Source organism: Macaca fascicularis, chromosome 3 (assembly GCF_037993035.2).
Source record: "Macaca fascicularis isolate 582-1 chromosome 3, T2T-MFA8v1.1".
In the NCBI taxonomy this organism is placed as follows: domain Eukaryota; kingdom Metazoa; phylum Chordata; class Mammalia; order Primates; family Cercopithecidae; genus Macaca; species Macaca fascicularis.
The window spans coordinates 186,084,966-186,107,601 of record NC_088377.1 but is presented as its reverse complement, the minus strand read 5'-3'; the positions used below and the strand labels follow the sequence as shown (position 1 = coordinate 186,107,601).

The window sequence follows — 22,636 nt, the reverse complement described above, 5'->3', positions numbered from 1 at the left end:
AAGTGATCCTCCCACCTCAGCCTCCAAAGTGCTGAGATTATAGATGGGAGGCACAGTGCCTGGCCCATAGTTTGATTTTGTTATAGTAGAGAATGCACTGAGCTACAAGTCAACAGACTTGAATTTTAGTTCTGGGCATCCTAGGTCAATAAGGTATCTTTAACTTGTTTCCCTGTTTTGAAATAAAGTGTTTGGATATTATATCCATGGCTCTTTAAACACATTCTCTGAAGCACTGAAGACCTAGCCAGTTCCCTAAAACCAACTTGGTTTGGTTATGAGGTAAAGTCAAGTGAATAGAACTCTGAGCCTAGCACTTTAAATTGGTTAAAGTAGGAGCAGCCTCACTGTTACCTATATTAAACCACTGAACTAAATAATACCTAAGATTTCTTCCAGATTAGATATTCTATAATAAAGGAAGTTAGATCAAGTCATATTTCTGCCCACAAGGAGCTTATAATCTAATTGGTAGAAAAAAAAAAATACTTGAACATTTAATGTGTAAGATAGTATTACACATATCAGCATTCCACAATGATACAGTAAAATGCTAAGTAGAAGGTTATAAAGTTGAGGCTGGGATAATATGCAACTTTGCATGCAGATAGTTAATGCAAAGAAGGTTCATCAAAAAAAGAGAAGTTCAGGCTGTCATCAGGAAAATGTCCATGGTATGAGTATTGAAAAATTGATTATTATAACTAGAACAAGAAAGAGAATATATTAATTGTGAATTAAAGTAGCTTGTTTCTAAGAATGGCTAATATTTTCAGACTTGTTAGAATATTCATATAGGAAGATGACAGCTATTCCTAACATGAAATATTATTATTGTATATCAGCAAGGGGAAATTAAAAATGAAAATAGGTCATGATGAAATATATTAGGAGCAAGCATGTATATTTATAGGTTTATGGACAAAGTCTAAGACACTGCTTCATTACCTTTGCTATAACAAATCATATCTGTTAATATTAGGCCATTTGAATTTAAATCAAATAATGTTTTTCCCAAAAGGCAGTGGTCAGACTCTCACTAAATGAAATTCTGTTCTAAAAACAGCCATATGATTGAATGGATTCTGCTTGATGGTAAACACTCATCCCCTATTTCTGTGTTGTAAATATTTTTCCACAAGACAGTGAAAAGCCACCATGACCATTGAGATTTCATTTTTGGGACTCTCACAGTTTCAGGCTGAGGTATAAGAAAGACCATCTATTATTAAGGGAGTGGAGGTCAAGCCACGCTGGTGGCCCTCGTAGGGGCTGGTGCAGGAGGGTGGCAGGAGATCTGGAGGAGCTAGAGGGGCAGGTACTCACTGTGACAGGGAATCTCAAGTGGAGTGGGCGGTGCAGCCAAAGAGGAAAGCCGGGCACCGGGTAGGGACACAGGCAGCAGGGAACATGCCTTTGTGAGAGGAGCGGGAATTTCATCAGCAAGAGGTGGCCTGAGTGGACCAGTTGGTCTGGCTGAATTGATCAAGATTGAGCCAGAATCTTAGAGGGATTTACACGGCAAATCTTTCAGAACTTCACAAGGGCTTTTTGTAAATTCAAAGATTCAGTCATCTGGTTAATTTGACTACATCTTCCCAAGCACAAATAAATGGCAAATTGACTTCTAATAGTACCTAAACTTCACTCCGATATTTCTGGCCTTTGAACTTTACCAAAGGTAACCTCCCAGGTGCTCAGAGAAAGGAAAATTTAAGATAGTACGTGGAGGAGAAGAGACTAGACAAGGTCATGCAGAAATTAAATCAGAAAGCTCTTAGTTCACAAGCAGGGAATGGAAGCCAGACCACCAGTATGAAGGGGCAAAGCCTGAGCTACGGCACAGGGCAGTCTTCACTGTTCTTCCCAGAAGGAATCCAGAGTAGTTCACTGTGAGCTTACAAAGGCTTTTAACTACTCAAGATAATTTTTAGAGCTAATTATGACATAAACCCTAAAATTCCTGTGTCCTGGAAGGCAGAGACCAAGAGAAAGTACTGCCACATGGTAACAAGGTCAAGCTCCCAAGGACATAAAACAAGATGGAGATAAACAGTGATTTTTTTTTTTTTTTTTTTTTTTTTTTTTGACGGAGTCTTGGTCTGTTGCCCAGGCTGGAGTGCAGTGGCGCAATCTCGGCTCACTGCAACTCCTGGGTTCACACTATTCTCCTGCCTCAGCCTCCCAAGTAGCTGGGACTACAGGCACCTGCCACCACACCTGGCTAATTTTTTTTGTATTTTTAGTAGAGACGGGGTTTCACCATGTTAGCCAGGATGGTCTCTATCTCCTGACCTCGTGATCCGCCTGCCTCAGCCTCCGAAAGTGCTGGGATTACAGGCGTGAGCCACCGCCCCCAGCCAGTAAACAGTGATTTTTACCATTCAGTCAACCGTTTGCACAGAGAGAGAGAAACCAGAAATCTGACGGGTAAGAAATTCTTATCCTTTTGCCGGCATGCCAGGCTTCTGGGTCCTCTTTCCCTGAGTGGCCCTCGTGACTGAGCTTGGCACACCATTGCGCTGGGGCAAAGCCGCATCAGAAAGGAAAATTACCTTTTTCTGTTCTGGCCAGAGTAAACTATGTGTGACAAAAACATAGACGTTCGCTACTCTGATTAGCACCCAATATCAAACTGGCAAGGCTCAAATTTGCCCCTGGTTGGTTTCCATCATTGTTAATCCAACCTACCAGGAGTTTCAACCTGTGGTCTCTGGGCGAGATGGTTTCCCTGAATAATAATAAAATATAAGAAAGGGAAAGGAGAGAGAGAGACAAGCATTGCCTGAGGCAGGGTGGGGAAGGCGAAATGATTAGGGAGGCCAGAGAAAGACCCACCCATTGCCACGACACGAAAAAAAAGTTCAGGCGGTTGCTTCTAGGTAGTGAAGGGACCTTTTCCAGCAGTCCCGTCATCTCTCAAGTTTCCCCTTTTAGGGAGGAAAAAGCTCCCCATGTCCCACTATCCTGTACATGCCTAATTCTGTCACCCACAGTTGTCAGCAAAGAGTGCAAGGCAGATTATTCCAAAGAGAATAGCAGTTGACATGTTGTAGTGCCAAACCCGTTCTTAGACAAAAGGGACTTTACTGAGAGCCCTCGTTTTTAAAATGTACTTCAAATGCATTGTTGTTCATTCGGAACACTGCACTGTAGGTTATCTTTAGTAAGATTTTGCTGTTTCTGTAAGACTTCACTGCCTCCCAGGCCTAAAGTATAAGCCAGAAAGAACTTGGTTTTCCAGAAACTAAGGATCCCATTTTTACCTAAAGTATTGGCCTTACGCTCAGGTTCTCTTGATTAACTTAGCCAGTGATTTTTGTTCCTAAGTGTAAGAAAAATGAAACAAAGGGGTATAACACAAAAATCTGATTTTTCAAAGGCCACATTTTATAACTCCTACAATATTACTGCTTACTACCAGTTCCTTTCTGACCCAGCCAGATGTAAGAGGCCTCTAACTGGATCCAAGCCAGTTAATTCCCAGATCGAATCCATTCCTGGACCCAGGCCAGTTTCTGTCACGACTCCAAACCCAGTTTGGATCAGAAATTTGCTCAAAGAAACTCGAGAGCTCAAAACACAAATCCGTGGAGCTTGGAAATCCAGGAGGGAGCTTACCCATGATCCCCAGCGGCTGTGAGAGATCAGTGGAGCTCCAGAATCCAAGGGGGAGCTTACCCATGATCCCCAGCAGCTGTGAGAGATCAGTGGAGCTTGGAAATCCAAGAGGGAGCTTACCCATGATCCCCAGCGGCTGTGAGAGATCAGTGGAGCTCCGAAATCCAAGGGGGAGCTTACCCATGATCCCCAGTGGCTGTGAGAGATCAGTGGAGCTCGGAAATCCAAGAGGGAGCTTACCCATGATCCCCAGCGGCTGTGAGAGATCAGTGGAGCTCCGAAATCCAAGGGGGAGCTTACCCATGATCCCCAGCGGCTGTGAGAGATCAGTGGAGCTCCAAAATCCAAGGGGGAGCTTACCCATGATCCCCAGCGGCTATGAGAGATCAGTGGACACAGTGGGTCCTGCAGGTACCATGCAGTGTTCACTCAGCGCTGCTGGGGGTCGCTAGAAGCTCCACTTTAGATCCCGCTCTGACACCATCTGATAAAAGTAAAACTTCAGCTGAATTAAATTTGAAAGAGTTCTATTGAGCAGTGAACCACTTGCAAATCTGGCAGCCCCCGGAATCACAGCAGATTCGCAGAGACTTTCTTGACTGGTAAATTCTAAAAGGGCATGGATTATGTCTCTTTAGCTTATTTGTATAGATACCACCTGCAGGTTTGAGATTGATGTTAAGTAATCATACTGTGCTACCGCACATGATCCTCTCTTTCTTCACTTTTCTATGCCATTTCTGTTTGTTCGATGTACTTGTAATAATCTCCGTTGACATTTGAAGGATAGAAGCAAATGCCACTTTAAAGCTTCCTTAGTGCAGATGAAATGATGATAATAATACAACACATTTTCAACACTTTCCTGGAGAAGTCAAAGCTCTTCACAGACTTTAACTCATTCATCTTCACAATAGCAGTATTAGAGATAACTGGGGACAGGTGTTATTGGCATTTTACATATGGATGCTGAGGTCACCTGAGGGACTTTTAACAGAAGTCAAAATATGACAGTGAAAAGTTCAAGTCTCTGTTTTCAGGGATGGCACCGAGGCCCACCAGTACAAAATGACTTGCCTTGCTCTACAGCCGGGCAGCAACAGATGCGGATGACTGCGACTCAGTCATCTTTGGCATCTGCAGGTCATAATTCTCACCCCTGTGGAATGGTTTGGGGGCAGGCCAGTGTCCACAGGTGGCAACACGAAGACACAGGATTTGAAGGCAACAGAGCAAAGTAGATCAGTTCAGAACAGCCTGTGGACAGCTTTTCTCTTCTTTGAACACACGTTTAAATGTGATACTGACTTTCCACACTGAAAATTTTCATGGAGTTCTACACAGATCATTCACTTTACCACTAATAATTAATGCAAATAGGTCACAGTTTGTGGATTTGGACTGTGGTTCTCATTTTATAAGCCCAGTAAGCTTCTCTTTTTCTTAAAGCAGCTCTGATTGACTCTTTAACTGGAACATGGGGTGTTTTATGAGTAGAACATGCTGATGACATAATACAGTAGGGAATTCTCTTTAACAAATAAAAATAACGATTTTGTTTATTTTAGAAAGGGCGAAATGTTTGAAAGTGATGATCTTTGTAAACATTTTCTCGCTGGCATAATTAGTTTTGACTCCTCCAAGCAGCAGCATTTTCCTGGTCTAACTGTTTTTTCGATCAACAGGCTGAGTCATAACACAGAAAATGTGGAGAAGGAAGAATAATTGAACATCAGAAGCCTTCTAATGCCTTCCAGCCCTCATCCAAGGGCAAGGGAAATGTGACTTCCAAGAGAGATGAAGATAAATGCAGCCAGTTTCAAACAGAATTATAATAGCCCTTCCTTGGACATTTGAGTTCAAGGAAGGATTAGTTGTCAGGAGAGGGAGGTGATGAGTGTTCACCTTGGGAGGAGTCTTAGCAGATCAGGGTTTTGAGAGATAAGGCCCAAAAAGAAAGCACAGCTGATGGCTTGTTATCAGAGACATGCATAACAATAAGTCTCGCTCTTATCATTTTCACAAGCACTAAGAAGTTCTGGTAGACACTGCACGTTAATTTCCAGGGCCTCCTGCATCAATGAGTGGAAGTAAAGGCTGTCCTTGGTGAGCTTCAATGAGTTGACAAAGGAAGGGTCCTCACCACACACAGGCTGTGTGCTCAGCATCTCTCTCTATGCTTTTCCAAGAAGCTGCAATGCAGATATATCAGAGACTAGATAATTTCTTCCTGAATTTGGCACATTTTTTTTTTCAACTTGGATTTATTTTGATGCACTTTAAATCAGTGAACATTTCTTAATGCTTTGCGATGGCATTACTTCAGCTTTCAGGGAAACCAAGGGTGAACCAAGAGGGAAACACTTCCCTCCATAAGTTGCTAGCCTTTCTGCCCAAATTTTTTCCCCAGATTGTAATGTGGAATTTTAATATTGAATAACTTCAAACCTGCAGAAAAACTGAAGGGACAGTATAGCAAAATCTGTATACCTTTCACTTAGATTCACCAAGTGCTAACATTTTTTTCTACATTTGCATTTATTTCTTTGTATGTTTACTAGGCCATTCTTGCATTGCTAAGAGACTGGGTAATTTGTAAAGAAAAGAGGTTTCCAGCTGCATCCATGTCCCTACAAAGGACACAAACTCATCCTTTTTGATGGCTGCATAGTATTCCATGGTGTATATGTGCCACATTTTCTTAATCCAGTCTGTCACTGATGGACATTTGGGTTGATTCCAAGTCTTTGCTATTGTGAATAGTGCCGCAATAAACATACGTGTGCATGTGTCTTTATAGCAGCATGATTTATAATCCTTTGGGTATATACCCAGTAATGGGATGGCTGGGTCATATGGTACATCGTTCTAGATCCTTGAGGAATCGCCATACTGTTTTCCATAATGGTTGAACTAGTTTACAATCCCACCAACAGTGTAAAAGTGTTCCTATTTCTCCACATCCTCTCCAGAACCATCATTCTTAGCAAACTATCACAAGAACAGAAAACCAAACACCGCATGTTCTCACTCATAGGTGGGAACTGAACAATGAGATCACTTGGACTCGGGAAGGGGAACATCACACACTGGGGCCTATCACGGGGAGGGGGGAAGGATTGCATTGGGAGTTATACCTGATGTAAATGACGAGTTGATGGGTGCTGACGAGTTGATGGGTGCAGCACACCAACATGGCACAAGTATACATATGTAACAAACCTGCACGTTATACACATGTACCCTAGAACTTAAAGTATAATAAAAATAATAAAAAAAAAAAAGAAAAAAAGAAAAAAAGAAAAGAGGTTGAATTGGGCTTACAGTTCTGCAAGCAATGCAAGAAGCATCGTGCCAGCATCTGCTTCTGGGAAGGCCTCGGGAAGCTTTTCCCCATGGCAGAAGGCAAGGCAGGAGCAGGCACTCCCCATAGGGAAATCAGGAGCAAGAGAGAGATTGTGGGGAAGGTGCCATGCACTTTTAAATGACCAGATCTTGAGAACTCACTATCTCAAAGACAGCACCAAGCCACGAGGGATCCACCCTCATAACCCAAAAACCTCCCACCAGGCCCTTCCTTCAGCATCAGAGATTACAATTCAACATGAGATTTGGGCAGGGACAAATCTCTAAACAATATAATATGAGAGTATGAGTGTACGTGCATTACATTCTGAACTATTTGAAAATAAGTTGGAGACATGATAATAATAAACACCTAAAATTCTTCAGCTTGTATCTCCTAGGAATGAGGTCATTCTCCTGCCTAACTACAGTGGTATTATCTAATCCCAAAATGTAACATTGATGGAATAATAGTGTACAGTCCATATTCTTACTCTCCAAGTGTCCCAGTAGTGCTCTTTATGACTTTTTAAAATCTGGAGTCTACTAAAAAAACATGTATTTAGTTGTCATATCTGTTTAGTCTGTTTTAATCTAGAAAAGTCCCTTCACTTTTTTGGTCTTTCATGACACTGACAGCTTTTAAGAGTTCAGGCCCACTAACCTGTCATCTGCCCCGCATTCTGCATTTGTCTATGGTTTCCCCATGATTCAATTCAGGTCAGGCATTTTTGGCCAAAAGTATTAATGGGTGATGTTGTGTTCATCCCTAGCATCATAGCAGGAGACACATGATATCAGTATGACCTTTTATTGGTGATGCTAAGGTTGATCATTTAGCTAAGATTGGACTCATGAGATCTCTCTGCTACCTTTTTTTCTTTTGAAATTAAAAGCAATACGTGGAGTACTACATTGGAACTGGGTTCTATTCTTCTCCTCCACATTTTACCCAGTAGTTTTAGCATCCATCCATTGATGGTTCTTGCCTAAACATTGGTGGCTGCAAATGGTGCCTTTCTAATTCTCTAATTCTGCCATTCCTTCCTTTAGTAGTTGGCATTCTTCTGTAAAAAATAGGTTTTCTTCTCTCCACCTGCTTTTGGCAATTCATTATTCAATATATTATAATGCCTCTCTCTCAGGATTCTTTTCTAATGCCCCCAATTAGTTCCAGTCCTTGTGTCCTTTTGACAGGTCTACATCTGTTTTTGAGTACTCGCTTGCTTTCTGGAAGAAGATGTTTCAAGCTCACTCTGTACTTTGCCTGGTTGAGACAAGGCATCTAAATAGTCAACTTTAAATACAAAGTGTGTTCCAGGGAAGCAATCAAGTCATTTGTAAACAGAAAAGAAAATTTTTAATTTGGCCTGTAGCAGTTGGAGAATCAAAGAGTGGTATAGGGTAGAAAGTGACATTGAGTTTAGACTTGAAGGATGAAATATGCAGAGAAAAGTCAGTTTGTTCCTGGAGGGAACATGTCAAAAATTTTCGTGGAAGCAGGAAATTCCTGATCTATTCAAGGAATAGCAAGTAGCAGAGAGTGGCTGGCAAGCAGGTAGGAAGTAGCCAGATGACAAAGGGCCTTAAGTGCCAGGATATTTGGCCAGGAAGAGGGACTGTGTTTGCTTTGTTTTGAACATTTCATTATAGGCAATTAAGGTTCACCCGTTATTCCTTCACAAGGGTCAGAGGAGTGGGAAGAGAAGGTAATAATTGGGAGAAAGGAGTACAATTAGAAGATTATTTGTAATTAGAAGAAAAATTAGAAGATTATTTGCAAGTACAATTAGAAGATTATAGGTATTTTTTTGTATAATGACTTCTTTTCCTCTGAGTAGATACCCAGTGCTGGAATTGCAGATCATTATTCTAAGTGAAGTAACTCAGAAATGGAAAACCAAACATCAGATGTTCTCACTTGTAAGTGGGAGCCAAGCTATGAGGATACAAAGGCATAAGAATGATACAGTGGACTTTGGGGACTTGAGGGTCTTGGGGGAAAGGGTGGGAGGTGGGTGAGGGATAAAAGACTACAAATTGGATACAGTGTACATTGCTTGGGTGATGGGTGCACCAAAATCTCATAGATCACTACTAAAAAACTTATGTAACCAAACACCACCTGTTCTCCAAAAACCTATGGAAATAAATGAATAAATAAAATAAAAATAAATAACTCCTTCCCCCTTCAAAAAAAAAAAAAAAAAAGGAAGATTATTTGCCACATGTCCAGGCAGGCAACTATTTATTCTATACCTTATAGAATGTAGTATATATTCTCTTGGTAATTTTAAATTAGGTTTGCTTGGATTTGGGATTTTTGGTTGTCCTTTCTATAGTTCCTGCTAGATAGTTCTCAGCCCTCAAGTTGAAGGGCATAGGACTGAGTCTGTCTTGCTGCTGAGCACATGTGAAGTATTTAAGTGTTTGTTGATCCACTCACATCATGTTTAAATCACTCGAAATGATATTATGTGCTCACTTTGAATTTAATGTTCTCTTTATAACCTAGGACTCTGTGACTGCATATCTATATATGAAATGAAAATTAGTATCTGTATAATCAAACCAAAAAATAATGTTCGTCTGAAAAAAGCAGATAATTGAATCATAAATATAGTTCCTGCTTCAATAACCTAGAACTGCACTGTTCAATTCATATAGTAACCACTAGCTGTGTGTGGCCATTGAGTACTTAAAATGAGCCTTGTCCAAGTTGAGACATGCTGTAAATGGATTTCAGAGACTTAGTATGAAAAAGAATGTAAAAGACCTCAATTTTTATATATTGATGATGTTAAAATGATTTGGGGTATATTGGGCTAAATAAAAAAGATATTAACATTTTTCCCATTTTTACTTTTTTAAGGTGGCTATTAGAAAATTTAGATTTGTGAATTACTTATTTTTATTTGGCAGTGCTGAGATAAATAAATATATTTATTTTACAGATGGTCTAAACTTGTATTTCCTGAGATTCTAATAGAAATATAAGTACACAAAAGGCATGTACTCCACAGCTTTACATTAGGACTACTTTGAATTCTTGACTTCAAGAAAGTGAAAACACAACATATTTATTTTATTTTTGAGAATTTTCAAGAGCAGCCATAAGTATAAATGCCATTTTATAAGAAACAAATTCATTAATAACATTTCCCAGAATTCATATTTTACAGTATAAATCAGCAATTTTTAAAATATAATCTTTTGCCTCATGTGTGTACGTAAAGGACCTTTTTTAAAAATATATTTGTCAAAAATTAAAATGGTAAAGACCTATAATAGTGAACTGATGTTACAGACAGTATAGTTTTCTTTTCCTGGTAATGAAATCTGAGTCATATTTTCTTAATGTGTTGCCATTTCTCCAAATGGGCTAAGAATCCTCAGAAAGTAAATGGTGAGTGTAGACAGTCATCCCATTATGCCTTAAATAGTTAGTGATGTCTAATATGTCTAACTTAACTCTCAGAACTTAACCTAATGTTCCAGAATAGTAGGGAGCCTTAAGATTCATCATAATGGGTTCATTAAGCATTTGTCTATATGAGATGTAAAGTATTCATTAAGTCTTAGAGTGGTTTTTAGGCTCTCACTAACGCATCTCCTTAAGTCTCTATCAGGCTGCCGAAAGACAGCTCTGTACTTCAGGAAAACAGACCAGCAGCAGGTCTCTTCTTTAGAGCTCTTCAAAGAATCGCCTTAACCTCCCTTACTAACTTGTTAGTGTCTGACAACTTTTAGTACCATCATAGCCTGTGATTTTAGCCTCTCTGAGCTTCATTTTCCTCATCTCTAAATGGCAGATAAAACCCAGCTATGCTCTGAGTGCCTGGTGTACTGTAAGGACTCAGATCACATCTTGAATGAATGAGGATTATGCCCATCTCAAATAGCACCTCCCAGGCAAAGCTAGTTCACTCCATTTTTCCCTCAGGATTTATTGATTTTAGAAATGTTTCCATTGCCTTTTTAAACAATTTATTTATTTTTACAAAAGAACCAGTGTCAATCTACAGATTCTTGGGAAGCCAGGCCAGTGGGCGGGCCTCTAGGGATGCCAGTAGCCCCCCACTGTCAAAGGCTTAACTTCCCCCTTGAAAACACTACCCATCTTGGCTGCCAGGAAGGCACCTCTGCCCTCCTTGGGCCGCCTCATGCTTCTCTCCTGTCTACTGGGTTTGATTGTATATCTTTCTCTTTTACTACAATGTGAGTCCTCATTTTAGTGAGGGCAGAGAAACTCATCCTTAAACCCTAGTGCCTGGCACAGAATGAGGCTTTAATATCTATTTAATAAATGCATATGTATATGCAGGCCAAGGAATCACCTGAAATGATGTTAAGTATTTCACAAAAGCTAGCCTGGAAAAGTTACGAGTGTACCTCATTCTACTTCTCAGCTGGCTATAAACTAATCACTTGAATTCAGGCCTTTGCTAATTGTTCAGCTCATGACATCTCTCTTTTTGTTAACTTTAAAAGACAAACCTGATCTATTTTATCGGCAGGATAACAGGAGAAAGCAAAGAAGATGGAAATTTCTTGAATATGTATCATATGTAAGATTGGCCACATAATCCATACAACTTCCCTGTGAAGTAGATATTTTCTACATTTTTACTGTTGATGGCACAAGGCCAAAGAGTTTAAATAACTGAGTTTGTAAAGCTGGTGAATGGTAGAGCTGGGGTTTGAACCTAGGTCTAACTTACTAACTTCATCATGATGGAGTCATGCTCTTTGATAGAGAGATGCCTTTTCTATAAAAGCACCTGAGCAGAAAAGTCATGCAGCTGCACAGAGAATGAATGCCTCCCACTGTTGTTTTTCAGTGCCAAAAGCATTCGAGGCCTTGCAGAGTACTCCTTCACGCTTCCAGCTCCAACCAAGGAGCCACAGTTCACTAATGTACCTTGTGGAGGAAAGATGGGCAGGAAACCAGGGACAAATGGCCCCACTAACTGAAAAGAGTTGAATAATTGGTTTCTACCAATTTGCCAGCTCTTGCTTTGTAGTCCCCTGTCTTTCCAGCTTTAGAGAAAAGCTGGGAGGACATCACTGAAAACAATAGAACACGGAGTGCTAATTCTCATCCTTACCTTTGGGAAAGGAAACAGCCTGAGATAATGGATGAAAATTGTAAAATCTATGTTAATGTGCTTATCACACAAAGTATGGTTGCTTATAAGCTTGCACATAGATCCATAACTTTTATTTTTGCCTTTTGTTAAAAACGGAACTTGATCTGATGACTGGTTGTCTTTGAGCAACTATGGTTGGCTATAGTCTACTCTGCAAACAATGCGGGAAAAAATCCGAATCGGACTTTCTGTAGTTCAGCCAGCTCAAGTGTTGATCAAATCCTCTAGGGTAGAAATGAAGAGGTAATTTGTTTTTCTGCTATCTGTACGCAGCTGTCTCTTTACTAGTTTCATGTACTTACGTCATGATTGGCCTTCAGATATTTGGGGTGGAGGAAATTCATCATAATTCCAAATGTTTTTCTTAAATTTTTTTTTTATTTTTCTAAGGGACACTTTAAGGTTTTGTCCAAAAATGATTCTGTGACTTGAAGAAAATATATTCCAAAATAATTGTAATGACATAGTAAATTAAAATTCATGACTTTGTCTCTCAACTTACTCATCTTAGTTTTCTATCATTTTTATTGTACTTTCTATAAAGTTAGAGATAATCCAAACCAATTATTATCTTTAATTAATTGTAACATAACTGGTCTTGTTGGAAGTTTAAATATTATAAAATAAAATAAAAACATAATTTACAAGTATGGCTAACAGTGGCCTTACTTAACTCAAATAAATGTTTCTTTCCAAAAAAAAATTGCATCGTCTTATGCCCAAATACAACCACTTTGATTATTTTCCCATTTGAAAATTAATTAGGTTACAACAGTGTCTTAGCAAACCCAATATGTATAATCTGGGTAGCTACCTCTGAAATTCTGAAATCCATAGTCTGGCTTCAAAAATCAGAAAAGAATTTATATGCAGCTATAAACTTGAAGCACAATTTTGTACTCCTGTTCTTTGGGCCGAAGTAAAAACTAGAATTTTAATTGAGTTTCTCGAATCATATAATGTATGTGTCAAATTCAAGTGGGTTGTGCATGCATGGGTCTTCACAAGGGAGTTTCCACTTTAAAGTTGGCAGGCCTGCTGAAGCACTCTAAATTGCCTTCACCATGAAGTGGTGTGAAGTGCTCCCTGACTCCTTCCCTCTTGGCTGTTGGGAAAAGCTTGAAACCCTAGGCCTGGGATAGGTCTCAGAAAGTACTTGGTAAGCACCTAGGTTCCAGGCAAGACCACCATTCAAGAGAGGTAGAGATTTCAATTGACTTTGCTGTGAATCCCTCAAAGATCACCACCCTGATCTACCAACTATGTTTAACAGTGTCTAAATCAATACATATTTCTGTGTATATCACCAGTGTTCAGAAACATCATCTCACAGAAGTCCTAAATGACTGAAGAGTTAAGAGCTTCTTATATTGAAGTTCATATCAGGGCAATATTCACATGAGATTCACTCTGTATTACTGTGTAGTTTTACTTTTGTGTTTGCTTTAGTAAAAACATTAACAACTATGAAAAATAATTTGAGTTTTAATAAATAAGCTGTGTGAACTGGTAATACTGACAATAGATTATCTTGCAGTACCTTTGCTGAATTTTTAAATCACCTTTTCAAGATTTCCTCAGAAAGATAGGAGGCTCCCTCTAGTGGGAAGTGAGCATTGTAATTGATTTCCCCCAAAGCAGTGTGTATAACTTCATAGGTTTTGTTTGAAGGAAAAGGACCCTCTTCTGACTCTGATAGTTTGGGCTCCATAATATTTGTTTATTTTTCTCTCTGAATTTTGGTAAAGAAAATAACATTGGTTACCAAGCTTATAGGACAGTTGTGAGTTTAGAGTCATGTTGATGAAGTGAATTGCTCCTGTATCAGCAAAGAGATGTGAAGTTACCAATCTGTGCCTAGGCATTAACTTGTTAGAGAATAAAAAATATGTATATGTATATATTTATGAAATATATAAATTCTAATCTTAATTCATAAGCCTTTTACTTTGATAAGTAGGTTAAAGGATTATCTTACCATCTCTTGCCCTCACTGTATAGCTGAGCTTAAGTGACTTGCTCAAGATTACACATTTGAAAGTTGGCTTTGACCTTTGAGTTTCTATTAATTTTTACAGAATGTAAGCTGTATTCGCTTTGGCTTTTCTTACTTTATGAGAAAACAATGACCAAAATCACATGCATTTTTTAGGTAATTTTCTATCTGTCTCATATCATTTCTACTTGAAGCTAAAACTACATCTTTATAGAGTATAATAACTTATATTAAATTCTAATTCTGAATTATCAAGAGAAACTAAAATTGTACCCAGGGAAGGAAGGAAGTAGCACATTACAAATACAGGTTTTGGTTTTGTAATTAGTAAAGGAAAAGAAAAGATTCTAATAAAATTTAATATTGAGAATGATATATAACCCAAAATGGCCAATAACCACTTCCAGGAAGAATGTTTACAATAGTTATAGAAATTTCCCATTTTAAAGCCATACATCATATATTTCACCTATCCCCCATTTATATATTTTTTATCAAAGTGTGTGCTTACTTGCTTTTTGGTAAGTGACAAAGTTAATCTACACTGGAGGAAGAAAAAGAAATAGTTACTAATTTTTTTCCCTTATTTTCTTACAGAAAATGATGTGCTTGCTTTTGGAACATTGGTCAGTACTTCCAATACCTATGACGGGTCTGGTGTTGTGACTGTGGAAACTGACCACCCACTCCTCTGGACCATGGCCATCAAAAACTAACCTGTCAACTGGCATCCATAAATGTGCCTCTGCCTTATCTCATTTCTCAACGGTTCATTGCTCAACAAGAACAATTCACCTGGGTTTGCAGGAATCTAAACCTCTGTAGGGGAAGCCCACTGGGTTTAAAGATGTTAGTGTTTAGATAATACAGGTAACATAAATGGCAGATCTCAATTTTATAGTAGTGGGAAAGATACATGCTAAGAAAGCAAATAAGCTCCATTACATTTGGTTGGAACCTAATGGGAATCATTCCACTATACAATTCAGTACTGATTATTCTTCTTATGTTATTAATCATTCCATTTATCCTAGAAAATTGTTTTTAATTTGAAGCAGAGATCATTGTTGAGGTTCCTCTTGGGAGTCTAGAACATCCTTAAATGTCTAACAACAAGGGCTACCTCTGAGTACCTTTTAGTATTAGTTTTCTGTATAAGATATATATTATCTTCTACTGAAAAAAAATTCCTTTCAGATTGGGGTGTTATAAGTGCACCAGGTCACTCTGACCTTATTACTGTCTTTGGTATTGTCTTTTTTAAATAAATCAGGAATCACTGACCTAATTGTTAAATTTAAAAACAGGTAGTTATTATAAGCAAAGAGAAATGATGTGAAAGATAAATGATGATTCATGGAGCCCTACTCACACATTAACCCCCCCAACATCACAACCTAGGTGGAAAAAGCTGTGCAGAGGAAACAAGCATAAATATCAAATTCATTTCTGACATAGCTTAGACAGAAAAACTGTTGGTTCAAAGACCAGAAGTGTACTCACATTACCAGAAAATGAGTTTGTCTATGGGGATACATGAACACCATACACTAAGGAGCCTAACTCCAAAGCCTGCGTTCTCATCCTAGTCTGATATTCACCTAAGTTTCCGGATCCCTTTTGTTAGCTGTAAAATGGAAGTGGTTGGACTGATGGTGTCTGAGGTTCTTTCCCACACTGAAATTCTAAATTTTGACACTTAGCAATCGTAGGGCTGATAATACACAGTTACTGACTTAGCCTAAACAACCTGGTGCATCAAAATGTATTCACCTTTCTTTTGTAAAGAGACCATCTTCTATCTTCTTTCCACCTTTCTCTATGTTTTATGAAACCAACTGTTGACATACAAATCATGATTGAAGGAGAACCTGTCCAATGTGTTTTATGTACACACATCCCTATGTTGCTATAAGAAAAGTGACAGTAACTGTTTTCTTTTTGGTGCTATGACAGTGTGAGACTCAGGTTGTCTGTAGAGAATGAAAGAAGCAGTGACCCACGTGACTGTGGCATTTTCGGCACTTGTCATTACTTTCTGCTTGACTGGAGGTTGAGACTCAGCCATGTTTCCATCTTCAGTTTCTGAAGACTAGTTATATATTCCTTACTCAAAATAGATTCATAATATATAAAAGAAGTATATCTATGATTTTAAAATTTTACTACCAAAGAATGCATGTTCTATTTGTCCTGAAAATGTTACCAGTGTTAATAAATGGATACTTATCAAAAAAGAATATAGTTTCCTGAACCTTAGTAAATACTGGGGGACAGGGGATTAAAAAAAAAAAAGCATTGAGGCTTATCTCACACTACCACCTGAGTATCAGGCTGTAGCCATTGGGGGCCCACAGAAGGAGTTCTCTTAAAACATGGGCCACCATTCCCAGTTCCTGCCAGGCTACTGAGGAATTAGGTGCTGGTTTTAATCATACACATGTTGACAGGCCCGAGGGCCTCTTCCATTCTTGTCAAGGGAAGTGCTAACCTTCTCTCCTTTCATACAGCACTAGGTGCTGGTTTTATTACAGTCAGCCCTCCATATCAGTGGGTTCCACATCCATACATTCAGTCAATCCATCGTGGATTGAAAATATTTATAAAGAAAAGACTGGTTGCATCTGTCCTGAACACATACAGACAGTTTTCTTGTCATTATTTCCTAAACAATACAGTATAACAGCTGTTAGCATTTATATTGTGTTGGGGATTATAAGTAATCTAAAGATGATGTAACATACACGGGAGGATGTACATAGGTTATATGCAAATACCACATCATATTATATCAGGGACTTAAGTATCCCATCCATGGATTTTGGTATCTGCAGGTTGGGGGTTGGAGAGGTTGTCCTGGAACCAGTCCTTGCAGATACCAAGGGACAACTATATTTCCCCCCTTCCCATTCCTTAAAACTACCTAAGTGTGTCTTTCTCTTTCTGTGCTACCCCACCGTGGCAGTGAAGTATCCACTTATTTTTATAACAATACAAGGCTGCAGATGGTGAGATCTCACGTACACCCAGTGAACTATCTGAGCCTCCCAGGAAGTCCCTCTTCTCTCGCTCCTGTTCAATTCAGATCCTGACCTGCAGCGTGTAGCCATGAAAGAGACTGCAGGTTGGGCCCTGCTGGGAAGCTGACAGGTGTTCCTTGACCTTCTGACTCCAGTCACTTTCTTCTTTCTATGGGTCGGATTTATAGCATTTATAAATTTAGTTATCGTCACCCCCAAATGTCATCAGTCTACCTAAATCACTGATTAGTGAAAACATGCTATGATCTCACTTCTTGTTAGAAAGCAGGGAAAATCTGAAAATGGCTACAGCTATTGTAGCCTGGTTGAAGTCACACATGACCATGACATGTAATAAGTTATATGTGTGGTTCGAGGAATTGGGGCTAGAGTGGGGCATGGGTGAGAATCACTCAGAGCAAAGAAGAGGTGGACACAGCCTGGGGCATTCATACAGGTAAATGCTCACACTTTTGTGTCACGCTTCTATGTGTGTGGAATGCATTTTGCGTTATGCTTCCGTGTGTGGCGCAGATCTTGCCTACTAGTGCTGCTCAGACGTTTCCACAGCTTTACTTGAACTGTGAAAATAAAGCAGCACATAGATGTGGCGTGATTGCGACTGATGATATATGCCAAGTCAGTACGCAGCAAGAAACTGTTCTTCTCTCTTCTAAGGCTCTGTCAGTATGAGAGGCATACGGTCAGAATGGTGACTTTCAAACTATATTTACCGTGGCCCACTAGAAATACATCTGGTATACCTTGTGACCCAGTCCATAGACACACGCAAACAATAAAACATGCGTGTACTCCAATAATTTTATTCTCAATTGAAAAACATCCAGAACTATATTCTAGATTGGAAAAAGAGCACCTAAGGGCAGAGCAAAATGCATATAAGTACCTTTTTAAAAAAGTGTGTGTGTATATAGGCAAGTGTTTTGCATTGAACATTCATTTTTTTTCCATAAATTTAGGACAACAGGAGTGTAATTTTAAAAACTCTTTCCCATCAAAGAATTAAGATATCCCATTATTAAAATATTTTAAAAATATGTTTCAGAATTTAAATGATTTCAATAAATTATTTAAAACTGGCATATTTGAGCAAGAATATATCTGGAGATATTTCACCTTATTTGCTCATAATTTAACCAAGGTCACACACACAACATTTTATTTTTCTACTCCCTGTTCTTCGTGTTTGTTTCACTGCCTTTATCACCAAACTAATAATAGTTTCTATTCTTACATGTGTGTTAAGAGGAATAACCTACCTATGACAGCAGGTTCAATGTGATCCTATTTGGGAATAAAAAAATCAACACAACTCTCTTAGGAGATGGGCAGGGGTATTCGATTATTTAAATTGTCTTTAGAGCATTCTGTTCAAAATAAAATGAATTATCCTTATACCTGCGGAGATTAAAATTGAAGCTACAAGGTCAAGCCTTTCTTGGGAGTCACATACAGATTCGAAAATTCCTGGCATGTATAGTACAAGTTTGCCCTTCCTTGCCCACAGCAGATTTCACTTATCAATCATAATTTTCTTTTCTGATGAGCCCCAGCCTGAGCCTCAGAATCTATCTCAAAACAGTTCTCCAGGCAGCCTTGATCAATTAGTCTCCATTGGGTTGGCATCCCTGGAGGCTCACAGCGTGCACAAAACAGCTCTGGGTACAACCCAGGAAAGAGGTCCTGGCAACATCACTCCTCTTCACAGGTCATAGGAAGTAAATAGATCCAAGGATTGTTCTCTTAAGTGCTTAATTCTACTGCCAAAAGCAAGGACTTTCTACACAACAAATAAAAACTAACTACATCCCTGCAAATAACTTGAAAAACGTAAGCAAGGCCCCGAGATCGCCGACAGTTGAAAAGTAGGAAATTTCTCACAATGGACCCATAGCTGGTCCCCGAGAACCAAGAAATCTGAGGTGTATACAGAGTCCAGAGGTAGAAAAGTGTTTTTAACTACTAATCAAAGGAACTGATAAATGTAGGGTGGCAAATCATACCATAACATTTATTTTTTTTTTAAACCTAAAGTCTAGTGAATATTCAATAGCCCATTATATTTTTGAACAATAAACATGGGAAATGATGAGAATAAAATTAGGCAAGAATAGAGCAGAGTTTCATCTGAATGGCATAATTTTGTTAACCATTAAACAGTATGAATCTTCTACTAGAATATGAACCCCTTGAGGTCCTTGACTGTCACCTGCTGTATCTCCTATTCCTGGAGTAGGGCCTTGTCTGTAGCAAGTGAGCAGTGAGTATTTACTCTACTGGTGCAGTGACTAAAGTCCCCACTTGTACCCATGCTGAAGGAACATACTGTACTGCTTCTCTAGTCCCTGACACTATTGCTCTTTTCTTTCCTTGTTCCCTAACTAACCAAGATTTAAAGTAGATACAGACAGTCCCTGACTCACAATGGGGTGACTTAGGGTTTTTCAACTTTACAATAGTGTAAAAGCTAGAATTCAGTAGAAACCTTACTTCGAACTTTGACTTTTGATGTAAAATTCTTCATAATAACTTTATTATGATAGGTTTGGGGTTAGATGATTTTGCCCAGCTGTAGGGTAATGTAAGTGTTCTGAGCACGTTTAAGGTAGGCTAGGCTAAGCTGTGATGTTTGGTAGTTAGGTGTATTAAGTGCATTTTTGCCTTATGATATTTTCAACTTAGGATGGGTTTATTGGGATGTAACCGCATCATAAGTCAAGAAGCCTCATGTTAATGTTGTTAATGTTGCCCTTGAATGGGTTCCTCAGTCTGAAAGATAAATACCCTAAACCTAGTCTGGTTAGATCTGGTTGTATCCTTCCTTGTTCACATATCTGAAGAAGAAAGTGATGTGCCAAGTTCAAGGCCAGGCCTAAAGGCATGGTCCAGGGCAAAACATTCAGCTAGTAACAAAGGAAAATCAAAAGGCCAAGCAATTTTAAGTTGCTCAAAATGGCTAGCTAAGGGAACATGAAAGCCAGGAGGCAAGTAATCAAATAGGCTTAGAATATTAGTGTAAGCTAAAAAGAGTCAAAGTAAATACGAAGAGAACATTTATTTTTTATTTTTTTAATATACGGGTTCTTCCTGTGTTGCCCCAATTGGATTCGAACTCCTGGACTCAAGGGATGCTCTTGCCTCAGTCTCCAAAGTAACTAGGATTACAGGCACGTGCCACCATGCCCAGCAAGTGAAGAGTATGTTTAATTGACTTCATTTAACAGGAAAAATGGAAGAAGTAAGAGGCTAAGAGAAAATTTTCAGAGTTAGAAATCTTGTAGCTGGAGTGATTTCTTGATTTGGAAGTTCAAGGCATGACCATGGCTGTCAAGAGTTGAGGTGGATTCCAGACAAGAGTACATGTGATTTTCAAATACTCTGAGACCTTGGCATTTAATTCGAATATTTTACTTGTGTTTAAATTTACTTGTTCTACAAATTAAACCTTTAACTTGCATATGAAATTAGCCTGAGGAGTCTAAAACCATAACAAAGAAATGCTGTGTTATCTGCAGCTGAATTCCCTATGCTAGATCTCGTTATTTGTGGTTCAGATTCAGTGTTTTCAAAGAAATAAATTTCACTGTTAACTCACTTTTGGAAAATTACTAAGGCCACAAAAAATGTATCCAAAAAAGTTTTTTTTGTTTGTTTGTTTTTTTGAGACAGAGTCTCACTCTTGTTGCCCAGGCTGGAGTGCAGTGGCAGGATCTCGGCTCGGTGCAACCTCTGCCTCCCAGATTCAAGCAATTCTGCTGCCTCATCCTTCCTAGTAGCTGGGATTACAGTCACCTGACAGCATACCCAGCTCATTTTCTTTTTTTCTTTTTTTCTTTTTTTTTTTTTTTTTTGAGACAAAGTCTTGCTCTTGCCCTGCCAGCCAGGCTGCAGTGGCGCGATCTCGGCTCACTGCAACCTCCACCTCTGGGGTTCAAGCAATTCTCCTGGCTTAGCCTCCCGAGTAGCTGGGATTACAGGCGTCCGCCGCCACGCCCAGCTAGTTTTTGTATCTTTAGTAGAGACAGGGTTTCATCATGTTGGTCTCGACCATCAGGCTGGTCTCGAACTGCTGACCTCAGCCTTAGCCTCCAGCCTCCCAAAGTGCTGGGATTATGGGCTTTTTTTTTTTTTTTTTTTTTTTTGACAGGGGTCTCACTGTCACCCAGGTTGGAGTGCAGTGGTGCGATCTCAGCTCACTGCAACATCCGTCTCCTGGGTTCAAGTGATTCTCATGCCTCAGTCTCCCAAGTAGCTGGGACTACAGCCATTAGCCTCCATGCCTGGCTAATTTTTTATTTTTTTGTAGAGATGGGGTCTCTCTATGTTCCCCAGGCTGGTCCTGAACTCCTAAATTCAAGCAATCTGCCTACCTCGGCCTCCCAAAAACGTTATCTTTTGTTTTATTTTTGAGTTAGAATTCTTATTTTATAATAATTCTTTTTTGTTTGAGTTAGAATTATTTTATAGTTATTCTTTAAGTTTCGGGATACATGTGCAGAATGTGCAGGTTTGTTACATAAGTATACATGTGCCATGGTGGTTAGCTGCACCCATCAACCTGTCATCTAGACTTTAAGCCCCGCATGCATTAGGTAATTGCCCTAATGGTCTCCCTCCCATTGCCCCTCACCCCCCAACAGGCCCTGGTGTGTGATGTTCTCTTCTCTGTGTCATGTGTTCTTACTGTTAACTCCTACTCATGAGGGAGAACATGCAATGTTTGGTTTTCTGTTCCTGTGTTAGTTTGCTGAGGATGATGGCTTCCGGCTCCATCCAGGTCCCTGCAAAGGACATGATCTCATTCCTTCCAAAAGAGTTACCTTTGGATCACTTTTATTAACATATGTGGTTACTCAGCAACTATTTGTAGAATACACGAGAAAGCTTCCTATGTAATATTATGACATTCTACTCACCTCTCCCTTATAGAAATTCTCATGCTTTGTCCTACCACAACTTGCTGAATAACCCCAATAATTTTAGTGTCATAGGTTAGGAAATTTTAAAAACAATCATTTTGAAATAACGAGCCTCCCAGTATTAGAGCTATGGGACCAAATGTATGAAAGACATAGAATAAGGGATTCTTTCGAATAATATGTGAGTTTTACTTTTTTTGCGCTATAGAAAATACATAAGCGCCCATCAATACTTTCTCCACCATATCAACGTAATTTATTTAAGAAATATCTTTCACTCTACCTTTAGTTCCTTATTCGTGAAACAAACGTCCTAGGCCCCAATGCTCCACACATTATGCTCTTTTATTTGCATTCCTTAAAATTCAGGGAAACCTACATGAATAATGAGATGGAGAGAAATGATGCAGAAAGGTATTGGGATAGCTTTTAGTCAGTGAATTTATTAGGCATATTTTAAAGTTGACCTTTTAATCCAAGTTTTTATTCAATTCTATTGCAAGGAACTGAGCAGCATGGCCGGTTGGAATATTTGCATGCCAGCGGCATTGGGCAGTGAGTTTC

At 39.1% G+C, this 22,636-nt stretch overlaps 1 protein-coding gene and 1 pseudogene across 5 annotated transcripts in view; one reads left to right on the top strand and one right to left on the bottom strand.

The window, feature by feature from the left end:
- The window catches only part of TPK1 (thiamin pyrophosphokinase 1), a 391,064-nt gene extending 374,715 nt beyond the window's left edge, over positions 1-16,349 (top strand). For all 5 annotated transcript variants that reach the window (XM_015448215.4, XM_065542706.2, XM_005551074.5 and 2 more), the window contains one exon: positions 14,710-16,349. In XM_015448215.4, the coding sequence (XP_015303701.2) occupies positions 14,710-14,828 (119 nt within the window). In that variant the 3' untranslated portion in view covers positions 14,829-16,349. The remainder of the gene's footprint in view (positions 1-14,709) is intronic.
- A 174-nt stretch (positions 16,350-16,523) lies between these two features.
- Positions 16,524-16,625, bottom strand: LOC123572663 (U6atac minor spliceosomal RNA; annotated as a pseudogene).
- Positions 16,626-22,636: the final 6,011 nt, after the last annotated feature.